The 21464-nt window shown below is 37.8% G+C and overlaps 1 protein-coding gene and 1 pseudogene across 3 annotated transcripts in view; one reads left to right on the forward strand and one right to left on the reverse strand.

Annotated features, from left to right (window-relative positions):
* Positions 1–1538: 1538 nt before the first annotated feature.
* LOC143405776 (cyclic AMP-dependent transcription factor ATF-4 pseudogene) lies at positions 1539–7854 on the reverse strand (annotated as a pseudogene).
* Positions 7855–12901: 5047 nt separating this feature from the next.
* Gask1b (golgi associated kinase 1B) overlaps positions 12902–21464 on the forward strand; it is a 64924-nt gene continuing 56361 nt past the window's right edge. The window contains exons 1-2 of one of the 3 annotated variants that reach the window (XM_076863886.2): positions 12902–13104; positions 14319–15462. In XM_076863886.2, the coding sequence (XP_076720001.2) occupies positions 14553–15462 (910 nt within the window). In that variant the 5' untranslated portion in view covers positions 12902–13104; positions 14319–14552. Of the gene's footprint in view, positions 13192–13444; positions 13638–14318; positions 15463–21464 lie in introns of those variants that run through there. The other 2 variants (XM_076863888.2, XM_076863887.2) reach the window with 2 other exon arrangements.

Genomic DNA, 21464 nt, shown 5'->3' on the forward strand with positions numbered 1-21464 from the left:
TCATTGTCTTTTCAAATGTTTCTGCCATATTGTTTTTCTTGTTTCTTTTGGACATCTAATCACACATACCATTGACCTTTCAACTGTATCCAGTGCTTTTCTGCAACATCCGGTTCTATTTTTTTCTCACACACAGTGCTATTTATTTTTCTCTTTGATATTTAACTTTTATATTTTCTAGGTCTTGTTTTTGATATCATAAACCTTGTATTCTGCTTTGTCAACTTTGCCAAATTTTTAATTTTAGGTTTTTAAACAGTTTTTCAGATTTAGAATGTCCATTTGATGATGTTTCACAAGTTCAATATCCTGTTGAAATTCTTTCACTCCTCATTTTTTGTCCATACTTTCATAATTTTTATATATTAAATATATTATTTTAAAGTCTGAGTTATCTGGGCATCTCTATCTCTCTGTTTAAGCTATTATTTCTATTTTATAGAATGTGAAAACTAAGAAATTTCATGAAAAATTAAATCCTTTGTAGAATACATAGTATAGTTTAAAATCTTGAAAAAGAACTCCTATCTCAACCATCATATCTCAATATAGTCAATGAGCATTATTTCTCATTTTTGTTGAAGAAAATTACCTGTATTAAATGTACTGAAAAGAAACATCATTAAGTACCATTAAATGAAGAATAACTCTAAATCTCTTCAATCTATTTGCATTCATTAACTAGCACTCTAGGGTAAAAGTAATTATGGCTTTTGTTATGGCTTTATATTCCTTTAAAATACTGACTAAAGTAAATTTCCAATTTGGGGACAGATAAGAACTAATGCCATTTAGTTTTAACAGGATTTTAATCATAAAGCTAAAGACATAAATGACATTATCACTTAAAAGTTACCCCACTTTACTCCCTGTTCGCCATTGAATCAGACACTCTTACATTAATTCCAGCAGAAAATCTAAGAAATTCTTGGATCCACCTCCAAAACACATTAGGTAATACCCTGAAAAGTCAGAATAATGGCAGAAGAACATCTTATTTTAACTTTTGAGATAATAGCACAAAAATATTCTTTTTGCTAAGTATATCATTACTACTTTTAACTGTGGCATACTATAATATTTGAAAATTAAAATAAGCAAGAGAAAACCACAATACGCTCGAAATAAGACTGTATTGAACTTTCACAGGCACAGTTTCAAGCAAGACTAATTAACCCTCATTATTCACTAGGACTACTTCATGTAGGGCAGCTTACAAATAAGGAAGACTTTACAAACAGCTCTCATTTCAATAGGTCTTAAGATAAACATTCTAGTTTTTCAATAGTCATATGGATACCACAAAGATACTTCTTATCACTACTACTTGAAATTTCTTGCTGTTCTTCATGATTTCTTCAACTTTTTTTTTAAAACATAGTGGATAAACGATTTTCTGAAAAGTCTGAATATTCTCAGTGTAGCTCATCTCTTTTTTTTGTTACTATTTAACTACAAAATAATTTATTACAACACAGCTTCAGCACGAGAGACATATGTCCAAGCACAGCACTCCTGACTACCCTACTGAGGCACCCTTATTTCCCCTTTGCCTTGGGGACCTCTTCTATCAAATCTTTCAGATATTGGATCTCCTTGGCCAGAGAATCTGCCTTCTCTTTCAGAGCCTCATTCTTCTTTTCTAGCTCTTTACACTCACCAGTAAGAGCTTCCTGTTCTGCCCTCTTCTTCTGGCAGTACCTGGTAGCTGCTGTCTTGTTTTGCTCCATTTTTTTTTTCCAATTTTTTATCCATCTTCTTACCTTTCACTTTTGCTATAACCATTTTATCCCCAGGAGGGTCATAAGGTTTGGGGCGATTAGACCCACAAGGGCCACCTGGAGATGGCAGGCTGACATTAGCTAGCAGAGCCTCTGGAGGTGGAAGGGCTATGCTGAGGAGAGCCCAGGTAGGACTCTGGGCTCATACAGATGCCACTGTCATTCTCTGAGGGGACATCTTCCTCCTTGACACACTGAGGGATCATAGTACCATAAGCAGCAGAGTTGGGCTTCCTCTCTCCTTCAGAGATATCCACTTCGCTGCCTAGCTCTAAGCTAAAGGAATGATCTTGAGTGGAAGAAAGAATCCCAGGGGGGAAGGGAAAGAGGTTGAAAGAACGTGAAAGGGGCAACCTGATCTGTTTTTGTTAAACTTTCTGGGAAATGGCCAATTAGGTTCACCATCTGGGGGGCTCCTTATTAGTCTCCTGGAGTAGGGGGGCAAAGAGATCACTGAGCTTCCTGAGCAGCGAGGTTTTGGCGGGGAACTTGATGTCCCCCTTCGACCAGTCAGGTTTGGGGGCTCAAGAAAGCCTAGGTCTCCTGGATGACTACCTGGAGGTGGCCAAGCACTTCAAACCTCATGGGTTCTCTGATGACAAGGCAAGTTCCTCCGAATGGCTGGCTGTGGATGGGTTGGTCAATGCCTCAGTACAGCTCTCTCTACATAAAAATTGGAGTTCTCCACAAATTAATAATATACTTGGCAATTATCCTTTCTTTTCTAGTGTATAATCAAGTAAAGTTGTGCAAGTCAGAAAGGGGGGGAAGTTTTTCATATTTCACATAACTTTAAATAAATTTATTTCATAGAACTATAGGGGTGTCAGAAAGATATCTTTTGAATGATACTTTCAGATGATCACTGGCATCCCACCACCTCTGCCACATCCTGGGAGGTGTCAGCAATGTTCACAGGTAGCACAAAAATGAGAGCCTCTCAATAGAGGTGGCCTATGGTGCTGGTAAATGGCATGACCCTGGGAGTCCAGTAGCTCAGTGCTGGAAGTTGGCCTGGAAGTCAAGGTGCATGCACAGGAACAGGAAGTGATGCAACAGGAAGTGACACAAATCTCTGTGGAGGCTGATGCACAAGATTCATGTGCAGGCTGAAGGGCAGTATGCTGACCTCCTGGAAGACATGGCAGATGATGCATTGGTGTTTTTTTTTTTTTTTTTTCAATTTAAAATATCCTTTCCTTTCTGTTTATTTTGGTTATTTGCTTATTTTGGTTATTTTAAGCTTGTTTTATAATCAGTTTTCAGATTACAAATGATAAGATGTAAAGACTCTGATATTCCCACAAAAAAATGTTAATTTTTGTTTTTTAGTAATGAAGGGTTTCAGTGGATGACCTGATCCAGTCAAGACTTGATTTTAAGCTTTGTTATGTCTGACCTATTTCATTTTTGCTAATTATAGGATGTGATCATTTCTAGGACATGTCTTTTCCCAAGTCTCTGGGTTTAGCAAGTCTTCCCCACCTTGATTTCTATTCTTGAATTTCCCCAGTGTCCTTCAGCTGTGGAAATCATGGCATTAGCGTTTTCTGTCTGCTGTTTTCTATATATTTCTTAGAGGCTTGCTTTGTCATAGCTCAAATGTTGACTAACAATTTGAGGATAAGCTGAATGCAGAGATTTGGGTGCTTTCCCGTGTTCCTTTCACTTCAACAGTTTGTTCCTTAAATCTCAGCTCTGTTAGAATCCTTAACTCCAGCTCCTTTCCTTAGATGTATGGGACTGCTGCTTTCTTCTTGGGTTTTCCTCACTTTCACTACAATTTGGAAAATGCCCTGAGGAAAATTCCAAGGTCAAGGTTAATACATCTTGTATGCTTTCCTTTCTCAAGGATTCTAGCTGTTCAATGTTACTTGGCACAAGTCTCTAATGCCTTCAGAGGATTGTTTATATGTTTTTCCAACTTTTAAAGTTATTTTTGGTAGAAGAGTTAATTCAGTATATGTTACACCCATGGATCCAGAACCCAGCATTTTATTCACTGAATTTTAATTTCAACAGTTACTTTTATCATTTCTAAATGTTATTTTTACTGAAGGAAGACAAAGTGAACATGCGAAAAGAATTAAAAAATGACATGGTACATGTTGCAAGCATCCCTTGTCTTCCTTTAAATATTGTATATGTGCATCTATAGTCGAATTCTGTTTCTCTTTTTCTTTGTACAGTTTTTTATAGTGATTTTTTATTTTCATCTCATATAAACTGATGCCAATTTGTGGAAGTTTTAAATTTGAGAATCTTTCATTTTTAGCAACTTGCAAATGATTGATTAGATGCATTTTTCCTTATTCATTATGAGTCTAGGCTTAAAATAACAGGGCTTTTGAGAATTTCAGGACTGGCACACTGAATCAAAATTTATACATTTTAATTTTGAATTGTTTTCTCCATGGTAAACTTGAAAAGTAATAAAAATGTTTAACAACCTTAGATTCACCAAGTTTCTCCCTTATAAGCTGTACCTACAGAAATTCCAAGCCCATCTTATTAAACATTTTTGTTTATTTTTTTAAATATGGATTTTAGAAGGAAAGCTGTTAGCTCAAGTCCAACCAAATTTAAAGAATTTTTTCCTCCCCCCACTTTTTTTTTTGTACCAGGAATGAACCCAGGAGTGTTTAACCACTGAGCCAAGTCCCCAGACACCCCCCTTCTTTTTTGCATTTTATTTAAAAACAGATCCTCTCTAAGTTGCCTAGGGTGGCTTTGAACTCATAATCTTCCTGCCTCAGTATCCTGAGCTGCTGGGGTTACATGCATGCACCCCATGTCTGACTAGGATTTTTTTTTCCTTTTTGAGGAAAAGGAGAATGTCTTTTTTCCTCTAAGATCCAGTGAGCAATATGTGAAAATAAGCTTTGGTTCATTTAAAACTTATGACAGATTGATGAATGAATTATTTATCAACTAAAGTGAATTATCTACACAACTGTTTAAACCATTCCAGTACTGTCCCTTGGTAGATGACAAATTGGTTATGATTAAAATTATTGTATTTGAGGCTGTATATAGGTATGATATACTGAATTATAATGAAATAAAAGGAATTGAGACCTGAAATGGGACGTTTCTGTTAGGTATGGGCTCATTCTAAGGGTGGTAGATGGGGGAGAAGTTGGGGAATAGAATAGAGTAGAAAGTGTTAGCAGAAAGAGACCACAAATCCCTTGACTGCTAGGCCATTGTTTATCTTTTTTATTGCTACATCCAAAGTAACTTGACAGTCTATCACACAGTAGTTGCTCCAAAAATATTTTTAAAATACTTTTTTAGCTGTAGATGGACACAATACCTTTATTTTATTTATTTTTATGTAGTTCTGAGGGTTAAACCCAGTGCCTCACTGTGAGAGGAGCACTCTACCATTGAGCTACAACTCCAGTCCTACCCACTCCAAAAATATTTGAACTAAAAATATTAAAGATGGACTTCAAGACATAACAACAAATACCTCTGTCTGTGATAGGCTGCCACATGTTTCTCCATAATAGGAAGAGATATTTCTAGGACAACTGGCTAACTAAAAAGATCTAATAATTGGTTGACCTCTCCCCTCATCAATGGACTTGAACAACTGTGGATCTCTTATTATTTGGTCATAATAAATGAATATTTATGAATCCTAATTTTCCCTTCACAGTGTTCTTTCTGATAATAACAAAGTTAACTTCTTTTTTGCATGATGAGGGCTTTCAAGTATTCATGAATTTCATGTATTCATAATAAGAGCTTTTATATATTAATTTATACAACATTCATATAAACCCTATGAGATAGGTGCTACTTAAGGATAGTAAAGAATAGTAAAATTAGTATTAATCCATCTAATTTACTACTGTTGTACTAAATATTTTTTGTTCTGGTAATATTGTCAGAGGCCTAGGGAAAGTGTGTTCAATCAGCCTGAAGAGGTCAATCACCCCAGAGGAAATTGTCTAATTTCTGATCTACACTTTATATCTTTTTAAACAAATTCCCTGGCTTTCCATTATATTGCCAAAGATCCACTTTACTATAGTTTAATGTACATTACCATATACCAGTTCTAAATTTCAAAAGCAAATAACCAAAGATTTGCATTCAAATTAGCATGTAAAATACACTTCTGATTATCTTTTAAGTCTTTTAAGTATAGATGAAGATGGTGAAGCAAATTCTGGATAATTTGCTGCATAAGTAATTTAGTAAGTAAGTTGACAACTATTTCATGAACCTGAAATTGTGTGCTGATCAATTAGTTTTATCTGTCAATGCCTTCTTGTGGTTTCCTTAGAGAGTACTTAGGTATCAGCAGCATCTTTGCAAGAAAATGAGGACAAGTGAATGAGCAATTTCTTACAGACTATCAAACACTGCAGAAAGTGTTTGATATGTAATGAGTAATTTAATTATTAGAATCACTCTGTGAACTAGATATAATCCTAATTTTTCAGATGAGAAAACTGAGCAGAATGTAGCATATTGTGACAAGCACCAAGCTAAGAATTTTTTTGTTTACAGATTCTCAATTGAATTGAATTGAATGCAAATTTATGGTCATAAAGACTACATTGTCTGGCTATTTCTATGTGGTAAGCAATTAGTGCCAAAATAAAACAAGGAGTTGCCTCTGAGCTGGTGATTACCTTAGTCACGAATGGCTTCATTCCCTAAAGAACTGAAATCCAATGTGCATTCTTTACTAAAGCATTGGTCATTTCCTGTGGAAAACTAATTGGGGTGTGTTTTATTTAGAAAAATGATATATTCATTCTTACAAAAATATTTAATTTTCTTCTGTTGTACTCTTTTGTATGTTTTCTTCTTTTTCATTTTAGGACCTACTCTAGGCTTCTAACCAAAAGCTTTTAGGCTTATAATTTTTGGCTATGCTACAGGCTTCATGACCATGGGAACCTGATGACTGCCCTTTGGAAAACAGTGTGATTTTACTATAAAAGGCATCTTTATGGATGCATAACTGGTGATGGCCAGTAGAGGTTTGATTTCTTCTGGCAGTTTTCCTGAGGTAGTTCCTCCACCCAGCCACAGTGCTCCAGGTTTTTATTCCACAAGCTGTAAATTGTAGTCTATCTTAAATTTCTTCTTTCCCAAGTATCTACACACCATGAACTTGCTCTGAGAAGGGGGCTTGAGTCTGCAGGGCTGGGTATGTGAGGGTGGGTGGCTGGACAGAGTATGTGATACTGACACATTGCATTTTTGTCAATCCAATGGCTGAAATGTCAGGAAAGAAATGGAACTCTCACAAAGAGGGTTAGGTTTAGAACAACAATAGATAAATTGCACGTGTGACTTTAAATCTTCTTCTTCTTCTTTTTTTTTTTTTAACTTTTTCTATCCTTCCTATTTTGGCATCTTCCTGTTTTCCTTTTGGCTGGCCCCATTCTTCTTGTTTTTTTTTCATTTAGGTAGCTGTTTTCACACTTTTGGTCACCGGAAGGGCTTGAGATAATACAGGTTATGGAGTGTTTCCTCCAGAATTTCTAATTTAGTAGATCTGAGGTGGTAGTGGAAGATTTGCACATCTAACAAATATCCAGGTCCCTGGACCCAAAGCATCAGTACTACTGATGCCTTGAGAACCACTGGTCTAGGGATTAGGCTTTATCTCTTAAAATTTTCATTCATTCATTCATTCAGTATTTATTGGGATACTATTGAGCTAAGCAGTGCCTTAGACATTGAATACCTTTCATGGAACCCACCTTTAGTGATTGGCATTTAATAAAATTTTAATAAATGTTAAATGTCTTTTCCATCTATATTTCCCCAAATCTGACTAGCTTATGGATTCCAAGAACTCTTTAGTAGGAATGATTCAAATTGTGCCGACTCTTTCTCTTGCATGAAATGAGACCTCTAGCATCTCAATAAAACATTCAATTTTATCTCAGGGATGCCAGAGCTTGTCACTCATATGTTTATAACCCTACTTCTAGTTCCCATGCATAAGCCTCCCTCACGGCATGTTTTTTGTCTGTGCGCCTACTTCAGGGCAACTTACTACTGTACCTGCTGTTGCTGCTGCTGCCTTCTGTGGGACCATGACTTTCATGTCAGAGTGCTACCCAGCATGCTCCCAAAGTAGCACACATAGCAGTGCCTGGATAGCGATGGAGAATATAAGATGCTGCCAGACGCTGCATTCCATTTTCTCACCTGAAAATAAAAGTATGCTGCTGGTTCCTCGATATCTCACAGAATAATATATGAAAGTATCTTCCTCACTGTCTTTTTATATTTCGTGGTACTTGAACCTGTTAGGTCTGGGTAGGTGGGAATGGGTGGTTGGGCATGGTATGTGAGATTAACCCATTCTTTCTTTTCTAACCACTTTCACTGTTGATTCATAAAATATGTGCATGGTTAATATACTCCAAAAAGTTATCTGATATGCCATGTAATTTGAATCATACAGGGTGACACAAAAGAGTCTCAAAACTACTCTACACAAATGAATAAAAGATACAAACTTCTCTCTACCTTCTTCTCTTCACTTTAATGGTATTTATTTATAAATCCAAGGCATTTCTGATGTGCCAGATTTAATCTGGTACAACCAGGGGTCTGTTTTAGTCAGTTTTTTCACTTCTGTGACTAAAAGGACTCAACCAGAACAACAGAGGAGGTAAGTTTATTTAGGGGCTCATGATTTCAGAGGTCTCAGTTCATAAGTGGCTGGCTCTCTTCCTTGGGGCTCAAGATGAGGAAGGACATCATGGTGGAAGAGTGTGGCAAAGGGAAGCAGCTGACATGATGATCAGACAGCAGAGAGAGAGATTTCCACTTGCCAGATACAAGTATATACCCCAAAGCCAGGACCCCAATGTCCCACCTCCTCCAGCCACACCCCACCTGCCTTCAGTTACCACTCAGTTAATCCCACCAGGGGATTAATTCACTGATTGGGTTAAGTCTTTCACAGCTCAATCACTTCTCCTCTGAACCTTCTTGCTTTGTCTCACATATGAATTTCTGGGGGACACCTCACATCTAAACCATAACAGGGGCCTCCTTTCCTTGAAATGTAACACTACAGCTTATTTTGTTTTATATAAACTGTACCTTAAGAGAGGAGAAAAGAGAGAATTTGCTGCTTGGTGCTAGCAAAGATCCCAAGGACTGAGACAGATTTGTCTACTACAATACAAAGGCACAAAACACTGCTGCATGTGTTATTCTCTCTAGACCAAAAATGGCCAGGGACCAGTGTGCCTGTCCTGTGTTGTTTCTCCTCTGTGGGCAGCTTGGTGGCAAGAATGGCAGGCAGGGGATTGAGGCCTCAGTGCCCTCTTCTGCCCACTCGCTTAGTTGTGTAGATTGTTTGGGGGCGATGGGTGGAAGCTCAGGCCAACCACCAATCTACCTATTTTACTTTTCACTCTGTGATGGCTGTATGAGTTATTCTGAGAACTATGAGAAAATGCTAATTATCCTAATGCGAATAAGTTGTGTAATTTATTAAGAGATGATTAATAACCTTAAAATACTTGTCATTTCAAATATAAGTCAAATTGTCTGTTATACGTTTTGTCTATTTATTGTTTTACCCTCTGTTCAGTTTCTGGTCATGTGGCAGAATCATCCTTATACACATTTTTTAAGGAAATTGAACAGACATTCCTAGGGAGATGAGGCTAACTGGTTTATTGCAGGAGATTTCCATACTGGTAAAAGGCAAGGAGCCTCAGTATTCTTTTAACCAGGTTTAAGAGTAGAGAGGAAAGAACACCCACACAAGCAAATGCAGGCTCTCATCCCCTGGAGTCATTCCTACTTGGTGCTGTCTTGGTCACATATCAGAGATTAAGCTATGGCCCTCAGTGTTGCTTCATGGATTTATAGCTCTGAAATAGGCGAACTTCTAAAGTGCTTCTCCTACTGCAAATGCATGTATAGATCAACAGGAAAGATGTCTTTAGGATGAGCAATCATGAGTCATATGAATATGCACATATTTCAATAAAACAATACTATATGAATTCTTTTGCATACAGCAGGGAGTATTATTTGAAGCATTACAAACTCCTTGGTATCATTTAAACACCTTTATGACAAAAGATTATTAGGAGAAGGGCTTTTCAGTGGCAGGACAGGGCAGTGTGGTGCTATCCAGGCCATCTGTTAGAATGAATAGCAGAAGTATTAGCAAATTTCATGTGGCAAACAGGACAGAGGTTATATTAGGCTAAAGCTGGGATTATTGTTCTAGAAAGGGGTGGGGGTTTAGAGGTCAGTAGGGTGGTGAACTAGGGTCAGGGACACAGTGGAAGTTTCTGATCAGCATAGAACCAGGTTTCCATCTGCAGGTTTGTAATATGCATAACAAGCATGGTCCACAACAACAGGGGAAAACTTAGTGCTCAGCTTTCCAACAATTGGAGAACTTATATATTTTTCTCACTTTCTGAATGGCTTTCAGCAGGTGGGTAAACTTGAGCCACACAGCAAGTTTTACCCATGACAGGAGAGGGGGAAGTGAGGTGCAGTGGGTGGGGAATATGAAGGTTTACTGTCTACTAGTCAAGGACTTTTCCCAGGATGAAGGCAAAACAGCCTTTACCACACTGGGGTCTTAAAATTGGAAGTCTTGAAAGATTTACAGATTTCATTGCCAGTGAAACCTAAGACTTATCATTTTACTGTAAAAAGAGGCTAATTCACTTCGGGAACAAGCTATTTTAGCTCTTAGAATAGTGAACCATCACCCTGAACATTGTAAGTTTTTAAAACTATGAATTCCTGGGGTCCACTCAGATCAATTTAATTTGAATCTCTGGGAAAGTAGATGTGGCCTAGGCAGCCATATATTTAAAAAGTTTTCAGTGATTTTATCATTCTTTATCTCTAAAATTTAATTTTAAACCAATCAAACTAATATGGAGTCTCCATTGCAAATAAAAGATGTAGAAGATTTTATTATCTTCTCCTCTTATAAACATAAACAAAATTCATGAAGTATAAACATTATAATATGAATACTGCTTTATCCACCAAATCTGTAAATTTTATTGAATGAAAAGATATATACAAAAATATGTAAATGTGAAGAAATAGCCTATTACCACAACCCCTAGTCCTCACTCATATTGCTTCTTTGTGACTATTCATTCCTTCCTCTTAAGATGTATTAAAAACTCCCCAGGTAACTATAATGAGCTGTACCCTTGTCTTATTATATTTATTTATTTATTTTTGTATGGAGGATTGAACCCAGGGGCACTTAACCACTGAGCCACATCCCTAGCCCTTTTCATTTTTGATTTTGAGACAGATGTGTTAAGTTGCTTAGGGTCTCGCTAAGTTAATTGTGTACTTTTTGACCTTTTTTTTTGTAGATAATTTTTAATAGAAAGTTAATCTAATCATTTTACCTCTGAACATTCCTGTATTAGCACAGGAGCTTTTGGGAGACACCTCATATCCAAAGCGTAATATGGGTATACATATATTTGTATGCCTATAACAATGACTGAAGAACCTAGAAGAAATCTAAGTGTAACTGGAAAAGTCAGGTAACCTATCTGAGATTGCATCCAAGAGTACTGAAAGAGCTACTAAGGACTGGGGACTTAGCTCAGTAGCACAGCATTTGCTAATCACTTGTGAGGCCTTGGGTTCAATTCCCAGTAACACTCACTCCAAATCAGGTTTGGGCAGTGGGGGGAGTGATAAAATTGGATAAATTCCATTCTTGTTCTCAATTCTACCAAAATACCTTGGTGTAGGGAGGGTCTTTGAGAAGTTCGATAAGGTGTGTGGATTGTGGGGGAGATAAACACTTTGCTGGCTATTCCAAAAGACCACTCCCTTGCCATTATCTTATTTTAATCATTACAAGAAATCCACCATGGGCTGAGTGCTATTATTCTTCTTCCCTTAAAGATACGGAGACAAAAACTCAGACAATATAATTACATGTCCCAGGGCACCACCTATAGCAAATGAAGGAGGAAGGAGAACGTGAAGCTGGGCTTTCTCCTCTACAGCCCATTTTCCAGTCATCATATGCTTTAGCCTCCTCTGTAAGAGGAGGCAATGTATTTATTTTTTTTCTAATAGAGACATTTCTGAGGGGATTCAATCAAATTTACCAACTCAGACAAATCTACCTGCTTTCTAGTCATTTCTCTACTTAAAAAGTTGCTTTAAAAATAGTTGGAGGAGACTTCTGCTTATCATCATCTGGCCTTTACCAAAGACTTTTTATTTTTTATCTTTTGTGGCGCTAGGAGTGGAACCAGGACCCCCACCTACCAGGTAAGTGCTTCACCACTGTACTATAACCCTGCCCCCCCTTTTTTTAGTTATAGGTGGAAACAATGTCTTTATTTTATATTTATGTGGTGCTGAGGATCGAACCCAGTGCCTCACGCATGCTAGACAAGTGCTCTACCTCTGAGCCCTTTTAATTTTAAAAGATTCGGGTCATTTCTTCTTCTAAATATGTGAAAATTATAAGCTAGTTATGAGAAGCAGCTGTACCATGGTTTCCTTTTAAGAAGTTCATATTTACTCTCTAGAAAATAATTCTGTGCTTATGGAAGTGTGTGCTTTAAGAGTTTGGGCTCATACAGAAAATGGCTCTGATAACCTGCCTTCTCTTGAAGTTAGTAAAAACCTCAGGGTACTTCTAGGCAACTGTCAATATTGGAATTGTTCTTTCTCTTTTCAGTAGGAGAATTTTTAAAAAGGAAAAAGGTCTGAGTTTAAAAAAGCTGAAATAACAGTCCTGTTATAATTTGTGGTTTTTTTTTTTTTTTTTTTTTACCACTTTGACATTTTCTCTTTCCTTCTCTACCTATTCCAATTCCTAGCACTTCTTCTTCTTCTTCTTTTCATTGTAAAATATAGAACTTTTAAGACCTTACACCATGCTGTAATCTCTTTCCCACTTTTACTTCCCAGTGTTACAACCTTTTTTTTAGTTTCCCTTTGTGCCTTTTTGACTTCTGATTCCCTTTGCCATACAAGCAAATAGAATAAGCCAAAGTGAGAGCCCAAGGTCATCAGCTCCCCCGCCTTTGTACCAAGACATGCAAACAACCTAGGCCAATCCCTAACCTGTTTTTTTAAAAAAGCCTCCAATCAGAGAGGCCCCATGACTGCTTTTTGTGAACTGCTGCACCGTGTAACTGCTCACTATAAATGTCTCTCCCTATCTCTGCACTCTTATCTCACTGTTCTATTTCTCTCTCATTCATAGTAACCCTTTCTTAGCTTTTCTGATCTTCTAAGCCTTCTCTTCCCTGAACTGGGAGACAAGTGCTATTCTGCAAATGGCCAGGATGGTGAGGTAAGTGCTAGGTCCTGGAACCCTGGTGCTCCACTCTCCAGATACGTGGGATGGACAGAGGGGCAATGGCATTCTTCATTTTACAAGGTATTTATTCAGCATGGGCTGCTCCACCAAACTGAACAAACACTCCAGATACTTTTTAACCTCACAAGACTGACATTTCTGAGTCTGTTTGCAAACAGAACACTAGAGGGCTCCCAGGGGTTAAAAATAAGCGGAAAGTTGTTTGAATGAAAACTGATTCTGTACGGCATTTGTTTTTTTTAGAATATAAAATTAAAGTTTATTTTTCAAATCTTCTTTACCAAATCCTTGGATGTCAGAAAACGTCAGTAGCTAGTTTACAAGTATCCATTTTGCCTTGCCATCGGTGATTTTTGAGGGAGTTTTAAAGCTGAGCTGAAATGTTTGAACTGTGGAACACTCTTGACCATGAAATATGTTCTACTTACATGCCTCAGCCTTTAGAAGTTCTTTGCATTAGAGTCAGGGATTACATTCTTCCTGGAGCCAAGCTTGAGTCCAGCTGTGTAAGTAAGATTGCTTACGAGTTTCTTCTTTTCTAATAATGTGAAGAGATTGTACTAGAGATTCTTTTGTTCTCTTTCAGCTGACTTTGGTGGAAAGAAAATAAATGAAAAGTAGTTGGATTTGTGTTTGGTGTGTTTGTGTGTGACTGAATAAATGTAAGTGCTCCCGTGCTGTATAGACATTTATGGCTTTATATTATAGCACATTTAAAATAAGATAATGGAACACATTGTGAAGAAAAATCTGTATAACATTAGATTAAGATAATATGTTCCTGAGTTTGAATGTTAATACTTTGTGCTCCTGCCTAATTAGTTAATGCATGATTTTTGAAAATAATGTAGGATAGCTATAAATTTTTAAAAGCCATCTGTCTTAAGTTAATTCTGCTCTGCAAAAAGGAAAAGCCCAGGTTGGTCAAATTTTACTGCTTTGCTTCAGAATCAAATTAAAAGACTCTAGCTACAAGTCATAAAATATTCTTGGATTTTTCATGGCTTGTTTTCACAGCTTCAAACTGAATATAAACCTACACATCTATTTTGCTTTCATTTTTTAAACTTTACGTATTTAGTGGTAAAATTTATGGAAGGAAAGGGTTATTTTTTTCTTTCCTCTTGTGGAGGAACTGAAACGGTTTGAGATGTGACTCAGTTAACTCTGTTTCCATTCATTCCCAGAATCAACTCTCATTTCTCCTTGGGGAGGTTGATAGAAGTTTAAAAGGTTTGTTGTGGCGAGTGTCAAAAACATTCTCAGCTCTATCACCAAGATTTCCCTTCCACTTCAACCCACTGGAGACCACTTAGATAACCAACCGGACACGACAGCTGAATTCAGGAAACCATGCATCGTATCAGCAGGAGCCAACTGCAGATCTTAAACTCTGTTCAACATGTGGATACAGCAGAGAAATGACCTGTCCAGACAAGCCAGGGCAACTCATAAACTGGTTCATCTGCTCCTTGTGCGTCCCGAGGGCGCGTAAACTCTGGAGCAGCCGGCGTCCCAGGACCCGGAGGAACCTTCTGCTGGGCACTGCCTGTGCCATCTACCTGGGCTTTCTGGTTAGCCAGGTGGGGCGGGCCTCAATTCAGCACGGACAAGCAGCCGACCAGAGGCCACCCCGCAGCCGCGACTCTGCAGAGGCATCCTTTCCTGAGATCCCCCTGGATGGCACCCTGGCTCCTCCTGAGTCCCAGGGCAATGGGACCACCTTGCAGCCCAATGTGGTGTACATTACCCTACGCTCCAAGCGCAGCAAGCCTGCCAATATCCGTGGCACTGTGAAACCCAAGCGCAGGAAGAAATATGCAGTTGCATCTGGTATCCCTGGTCAGGAAGCATTGGTCGGACCCTCCTTTCAGACACAGGATGCTGCCAGGGCAGCTGACGCTGAAGTGCTTGGGTATGCTCAGGGAGGAAACCTGGCCAAGATTGGAGAACCATCCTGGAGGCTGGTGAGGGGCCCTGGAGTCCGAGCTGGGGTTTTAGACTTCCAGTTGCCCAAGGCCAGAGAGAGCAACATCAGGATCTACAGCGAGAGCGCCCCCTCGTGGCTGAGCAGAGAAGACATCCGCAGAATGCGCCTGTTGGCAGATGGTGCGGTGGCGGGAGTCCAGCCTGTGTCCTCAAGGAGTGGTGCCCGCCTGCTGGTGCTGGAAGGGAGCACAGCTGGCTCACTGCCTCGCTGTGGCCCTAGCCCCTGTGGCTTGCTCAAGCAGCCATTGGACATGAGTGAGGTGTTTGCCTTCCACCTGGATAGGATCTTGGGGCTCAACAGGACCCTGCCGTCTGTGAGCAGGAAATCAGAGTTCATCCGAGGTAACAGATTCACATGTTTCGTTATTTGCAGCTGTTGGGGATTCGGGTTCCTTTTCCCTTTTCCCTTACTTTTTTTTTTTTTTTTTAATGATTTCTCTCCACCCACGTTTCACATTTGGACAGCAGCAGCAGCAACAGCGTGTCTTTCCATACGCTTGGCATTCATTATTTTCCCAGCCTGGGAGGATATGAGAGTTCCAGAGAAATGCTGTGCTGGACATGCAAGAGTAAGCCCACACTGTGTAATCTTTGCTCTCCATTTCCCTGCTGCACTTCCCAGTGGCTTATTAAATCTAATTAAAGCCAATGGCAATTTGCATGATGAGGAGAGGAAGCCAGGGTGGAGCAGTGGAGGCACAGAACTTGCTGACAGTCAGGCATGTTATTATAAGATACTGTGAAAGTAGAATTTTTTTTTTTCCCTTTGGAAGTTTTTAAAAGTAAGAAGGAAATGAGTTATCTTTCTTCAGTAGACACAATCTTTTCAAGAAGTCCAGAGCCAGACCATGTTAGACTCAATGCCTTGATTTCTTTCTCCAATGGATTTAAACACTTTTATTTAACAAATAAAGAAAAGAAGCAAAGACATTTGATGGTGTTCAGCATGGATACTAACTAGCCATTGGTTTCTTCAAGCTTCACGATGTGGTTTATTGAGTATGATTTACAAGATTATCTCTACCTGGGAGACAAATGTTTTGATACATTATAGGATAGGTAGCCAGTTAACTGCAGTTGTAGATGAAAGTATTGATCTGTGGTCATGCCACACCACATAAAGGATATTCTCTGAATGTTGAGGTTATTCCAGGATTTGAATCCAAAATACAACAAATCAATGGCTTGTGTTGGAATGCAGAATCATCTCAGAAGTTATACCTGTGAATCCAGGTTGACCTAAGAGGCTGAGAAGGGACCCAAAGAGATTGTAAACTCAAAGGATGCTCCCTTTCTTCCTGTTAGCATTACCTTTAGCTTTTCAGGAAGGTTCCCAGGGAGCTTGGAATGGAACAGATTAAAGTTATTGGGCGTAGCTGAAACCAAACCACTATTCCTTTAGCTTTGGGATTATAATTTAGTTTTAGAATGGCTATTTCTTGACGTACTAATGATTTGCTTACTGGCCTTCCTTACACTGCTTCATGGCTAAATGTTCAGGATTTACAGGTACATTTTGATATCTCAAGTTCATAAAGTGGTTTCCATAATTATGTCAATGTTGCTCATATTAAATATTTAATTTAATGTTGGTAAAAGCTAAATTTTGTTGAGTACATCATTTACTATGCTCTATGCAAATTGATTCATGTAATTCATACAATCATGGATCCCTATAATTCTCATAATGATTCTATGAGGTAAGTGTTATTGTTATTCTTGTTTAATTGATAAGAAAATTGAGACTTATTCAGGCAAAATAGTTGGCCTCAATTTGCACACCTAGTACATGCTCCACTGCAATTCAAACAAGGCCAACAAACTTCAGAACATAACCTCTTAACCAGTAGACTTGGGTGACTGTATAATTTGTTTATCAGAGAAAACATTTGGCATTTGGTTTTTAGGGATTGGCTAACTTCACCTAGTACTAGTTTTCAACTCTATTCATTTACCTGCAAATGCCATGATTTTATTATCTTTTAATGCTGAATGGTATTCTATTGTGTATATATACCACATATTTGTTATCCATTCATCTACTGAAGGGCATTTAGGTTGGCTCCACAGTTAGGTGTTGTGAATTGTGCTGCTATAAACATTGATGTGGCTGTGTCCCTGTAGTATGCTGTTTTAAGTCCTTTGGGTATAGACTGAGGAGAGGGATAGTTGGGCCAAATGGTGGTTCCATTCCAGTTTTCCAAGGAATCTTCATACTTCTTTCCATATTGGCTGCACCAATTTGCAGTTCCACCAGTAATATGAGGGTGCCTTTTCTCCCACATCCTCACCAACATTTATTGTTGTTTGTATTCTTAATAGCTACCATTCTGATTGGAGTGAGATGAAATCTTAGAGTGGTTTTGGTTTGTATTTCTCTAATTGCTAGAGATATTGAACACTTCTTTCATGTATTTGTTGATTTTTTTATTGATGTTATTTTTTTAAATACACGACAGCAGAATGCATTACAATTCTTATTACACATATAGAGCACAATTTTTCATATCTTTGTATATAAAGTATGTTCACATAAATTCATGCCTTTATACATATACTTTGGGTTTTTCTGTATTACAATTCCTTTTATACATCTATACCACAATTTTTCATATCGCTGTTTGTATATAAAGTATGTAGGCACCCAATTTGAGTCTTCATACATGAACTTTGGATAATGATGTCCATCACATTCCACCATCCTTGCTAATCCCCTGCCCCCTCCCTTTGCCTCCCACCCCTCTTCCCTATCTAGAATTCATCTAATCCTCCCATCCTCCCTTGCCATATCCCTCTATGAGTCAGCCTCCTTATATCAGAGAAAACATTCGGCATTTGGTTTTTTGAGATTGGCTAACTTCACTTAGCATTATCTTCTCCAAAGCCATCCATTTACCTGCAAATGCCATGATTTTATTTTCTTTTATTGTTGAGTAAAATTCCATTGTGTATATAGATCACTTTTTTTTTTTATCCATTCATCCACTGAAGGGCATCTAGGTTGACTCCACAGTTTAGCTATTGTGAATTGTGCTGCTATAAACATTGATGTGGCTGTGTCCCTGTAGTATGCTGTTTTTAAGTCCTTTGGGTATAGTCTGAGGAGAGGGATAGCTGGGTCAAATGGTGGTTCCATTCCCAGATTTACAAGGAATCTCCATACTGCTTTCCATATTGGCTGCACCAATTTGCAGTCTCACCAGCCATATGTGTGTACCTTCTTCCCCACGTCTTCTCCAACACTTACTGTTGTTTGTCTTCATAATAGCTTCCATTCTGACTGGGGTGAGATGACATCTTAAGAGTACTTTTGATTTGCATTTCTCTGATTGCTAGAGATGATGAGCATTTTTTCATATATTTGTTGATTGATTGTATATTCTCTTCTGAGAAATGTCCGTTCAGGTCCTTGGCCCATTTATTGATTGGATTATTTGTTTTTTCAATGTTTAACTTTTTGAGTTCTTTATATACCCTAGAGATTTCTATCTGATGTGTGAGGGGTAAATATTTGCTCCCAGGATGCAGGCTCTCTGTTCACCTCACAGATTGTTTCTTTTGCTGATAAGAAACTTTTTAGTTTGATTCCATCGCATTTATTGATTCTTGATTTTAATTCTTGTGCTATAGGAGCCTTATTAAGGAAGTTGTGGACTAATCCCACATGATGAAGATTAGGGCCTACTTTTTCTTCTATTAGACTCAGAGTCTCTGGTTTAATTCCTATGTCCTTGATCTATTTTGAGTGAAGTTTTGTGCATGGTAAGAGATTGGGATTTAATCTCATTTTGTTGCATATGGATTTCCAGTTTTCCCAACACCATTTGTTGAAGATGCTATCTTTTCTCCAGTGCATTTTTTTGGCACCTTTGTCAAATATAAGATAATTTTAATTTTATGGGTTAGTCTCTGTGTCCTTTATTCTGTACCATTGGTCTACCAGTCTGTTTCGGTGCCAATACCATGCTGTTTTTGTTACTATTGTTCTGTAGTGTAGTTTATAATCTGTTATAGTGATGCCACCTTCTTCATTCTCCCTGCTAAGGATCGTTTTGGCCATTCTGGGTGTCTTATTTTTCCAGATGAATTTCACTCTTGCTTTTACTATTTCTATGAGGAATGTCATTGAGATTTTGATTGGAATTGCATTAAATTCTGTGTAGTGCTTTTGGTAGTGTGGTCATTTTGATAATATTAATTCTGCCTATTCAAGAGCAGAATCTTTCCATCTTCTAAAGTCTTCTTTGATTTCTCTCTTTAGGGTTCTGTAGTTTTCATTGTATAGATCTTTGACCTCTTTCATTAAGTTGATTCCCAAGTATCTTATTTTTTTTTTGAGGTTATTGTGAATGGGGTAGTTTTCCTCTTTTCCTTCTCAGAAGATTTGTCACTGATATACAGAAATTTTGATTGATTGTATATCTTCTTCTGAGAAGCGTCTGTTCAGTTCCTTAGCCCGTTTATTGATTGGGTTCTTCTTCTTCTCCTTCTCCTTCTCCTCCTCCTCCTCCTCCTCCTCCTCCTCCTCCTCCTCCTCCTCCTCCTTCTTCTTCTTCTTCTTCTTCGGTGTTTATCTTTTTGAATTCTTTATATACCCTAGAGATTAGAGCTCTGTCTGATTTCTGAGTGGTAAAAATTTGCTCCCAAAATGTAAGCTCTCTACTCACCTCATGGATTGTTTCTTTTACTGAACAGAAGCTTTTTAGTTTGAATCCATTCCATTTATTGATTCTTGATTTTAATCTTGTGCTGTAGGAGTCTTATTAAGGAAATCGGTGCCTAATTTGACACGATGGAGATTTGGGCCTACTTTTTCTTCTAATAGGTGCAGTGTCTCTGGTTTAATTCCTAGGTCTTTGATCCACTTTGAGTTGAGTTTTGTGCATGGTGAGAGATAGGGGTTTAATTTCATTTTGTTGCATATGGCTTTCCAGTTTTCCCAGCACCATTGTTGAAGAGGTTGTCTTTTCTCCAATGCATGTTTCTGGTGTCTTTGCCTAATATAAGATAACTGTAATTACATGGGTTAGTCTCTGTGTCCTCTGTTCTGTACTATTGGTGTTACCAGTGTATTTTGGTGACAGTACCATGCTGTTTTTGTTACTATTGCTCTGTAGTATAGTTTAAGATCTGACATTGTGATGCCACCTACTTCACTCTTCTTGCTAAGGATTGCTTTAGCTATTCTGTGTCTCTTACTTTTCCAGATGAATTTCATGATTGCTTTTTCTATTTCTATGAGGAATGTCATTGGGATTTTGATTGGAATTGCATTAAATCTGTATGGTGCTTATGGTACTATGGCCATTTTGATAATATTAAATCTGCTTATCCAAGAACAAGAGAGATCTTTCTATCTTCTAAGGTCTTCTTTAATTTCTTTATTTAGTGTTCTGTATTTTTCATTGTAGAGGTTTTTGGTTAGGTTGATCCCCAAGTATTTTATTGTTTTTGAGGCTATTGTAAATGGTGTAGTTTTCCTTGTTTCCCTTTCAGAGGATGTGTCACTGATGATATACAGAAATGCCTTTGCTTTATGGGTGTTGATTTCATATTCTAGTTCTTTACTGAATTCATTTCTTAATCTAGAAGTTTTCTGGTGAAATTTTTTTGATCTTCTAGGTATAGAATTATATTATTGGCAAATAGTGCTAATTTGAATTTTTCTTTTCCTTGTTCATATCCCTTTAATTTCTTTGGTCTGTCTAATTGTTCTAGCCAGTGTTTCAAGAACTATGTTAAATAGAAGAGGTGAAAGAGGACATTCCTGTCTTATTCTAGTTTTTAGAGGGCATGATTTCAATTTTCTCCATTTAGAATGATAGTGGTCTGTGGTTTAGCATTGATAGCTTTAACCATGTTGAGATATGTTCCTATTATTCCTAGTTTTTCTAGTGTTTTGAACAGAAGAGGTGCTGTATTTTATTGAATGCTTTTTCTGTATCTATTGAGATGATCATATGATTCTCATCTTTAAGTCTGTTGATGTGCTGAATTACACTTTTGATATTCATATATTAAATGAGCCTTGCATCCCTGGGAAGAACCCCACTTGATTATGGTGCACTATCATTTCGATATGTTTTTTGTATCTGATTTGCGAGAATTTTATTGAGAATTTTTGCATCTATGTTCATTAGAGGTATTGATCTGAAGTTTTCATGTGTCTTTGTGTGTCTTTGTGTCTTTGCATGGTTTTGGAATCAGGGTGATACTGGCCTCATAGAATGAGTTTGGAAGTGCTCCTCTTTTTCTATTTCACAAAATAATTTGAGGAGTATTGTTATTAGTTCTTCACTAAAGGTCTTGTAGAATTCAGCTATGTATCCATCTGGGCCAGTGCT

This window comes from Callospermophilus lateralis, chromosome 8, assembly GCF_048772815.1.
Source record: "Callospermophilus lateralis isolate mCalLat2 chromosome 8, mCalLat2.hap1, whole genome shotgun sequence".
NCBI lineage: Eukaryota > Metazoa > Chordata > Mammalia > Rodentia > Sciuridae > Callospermophilus > Callospermophilus lateralis.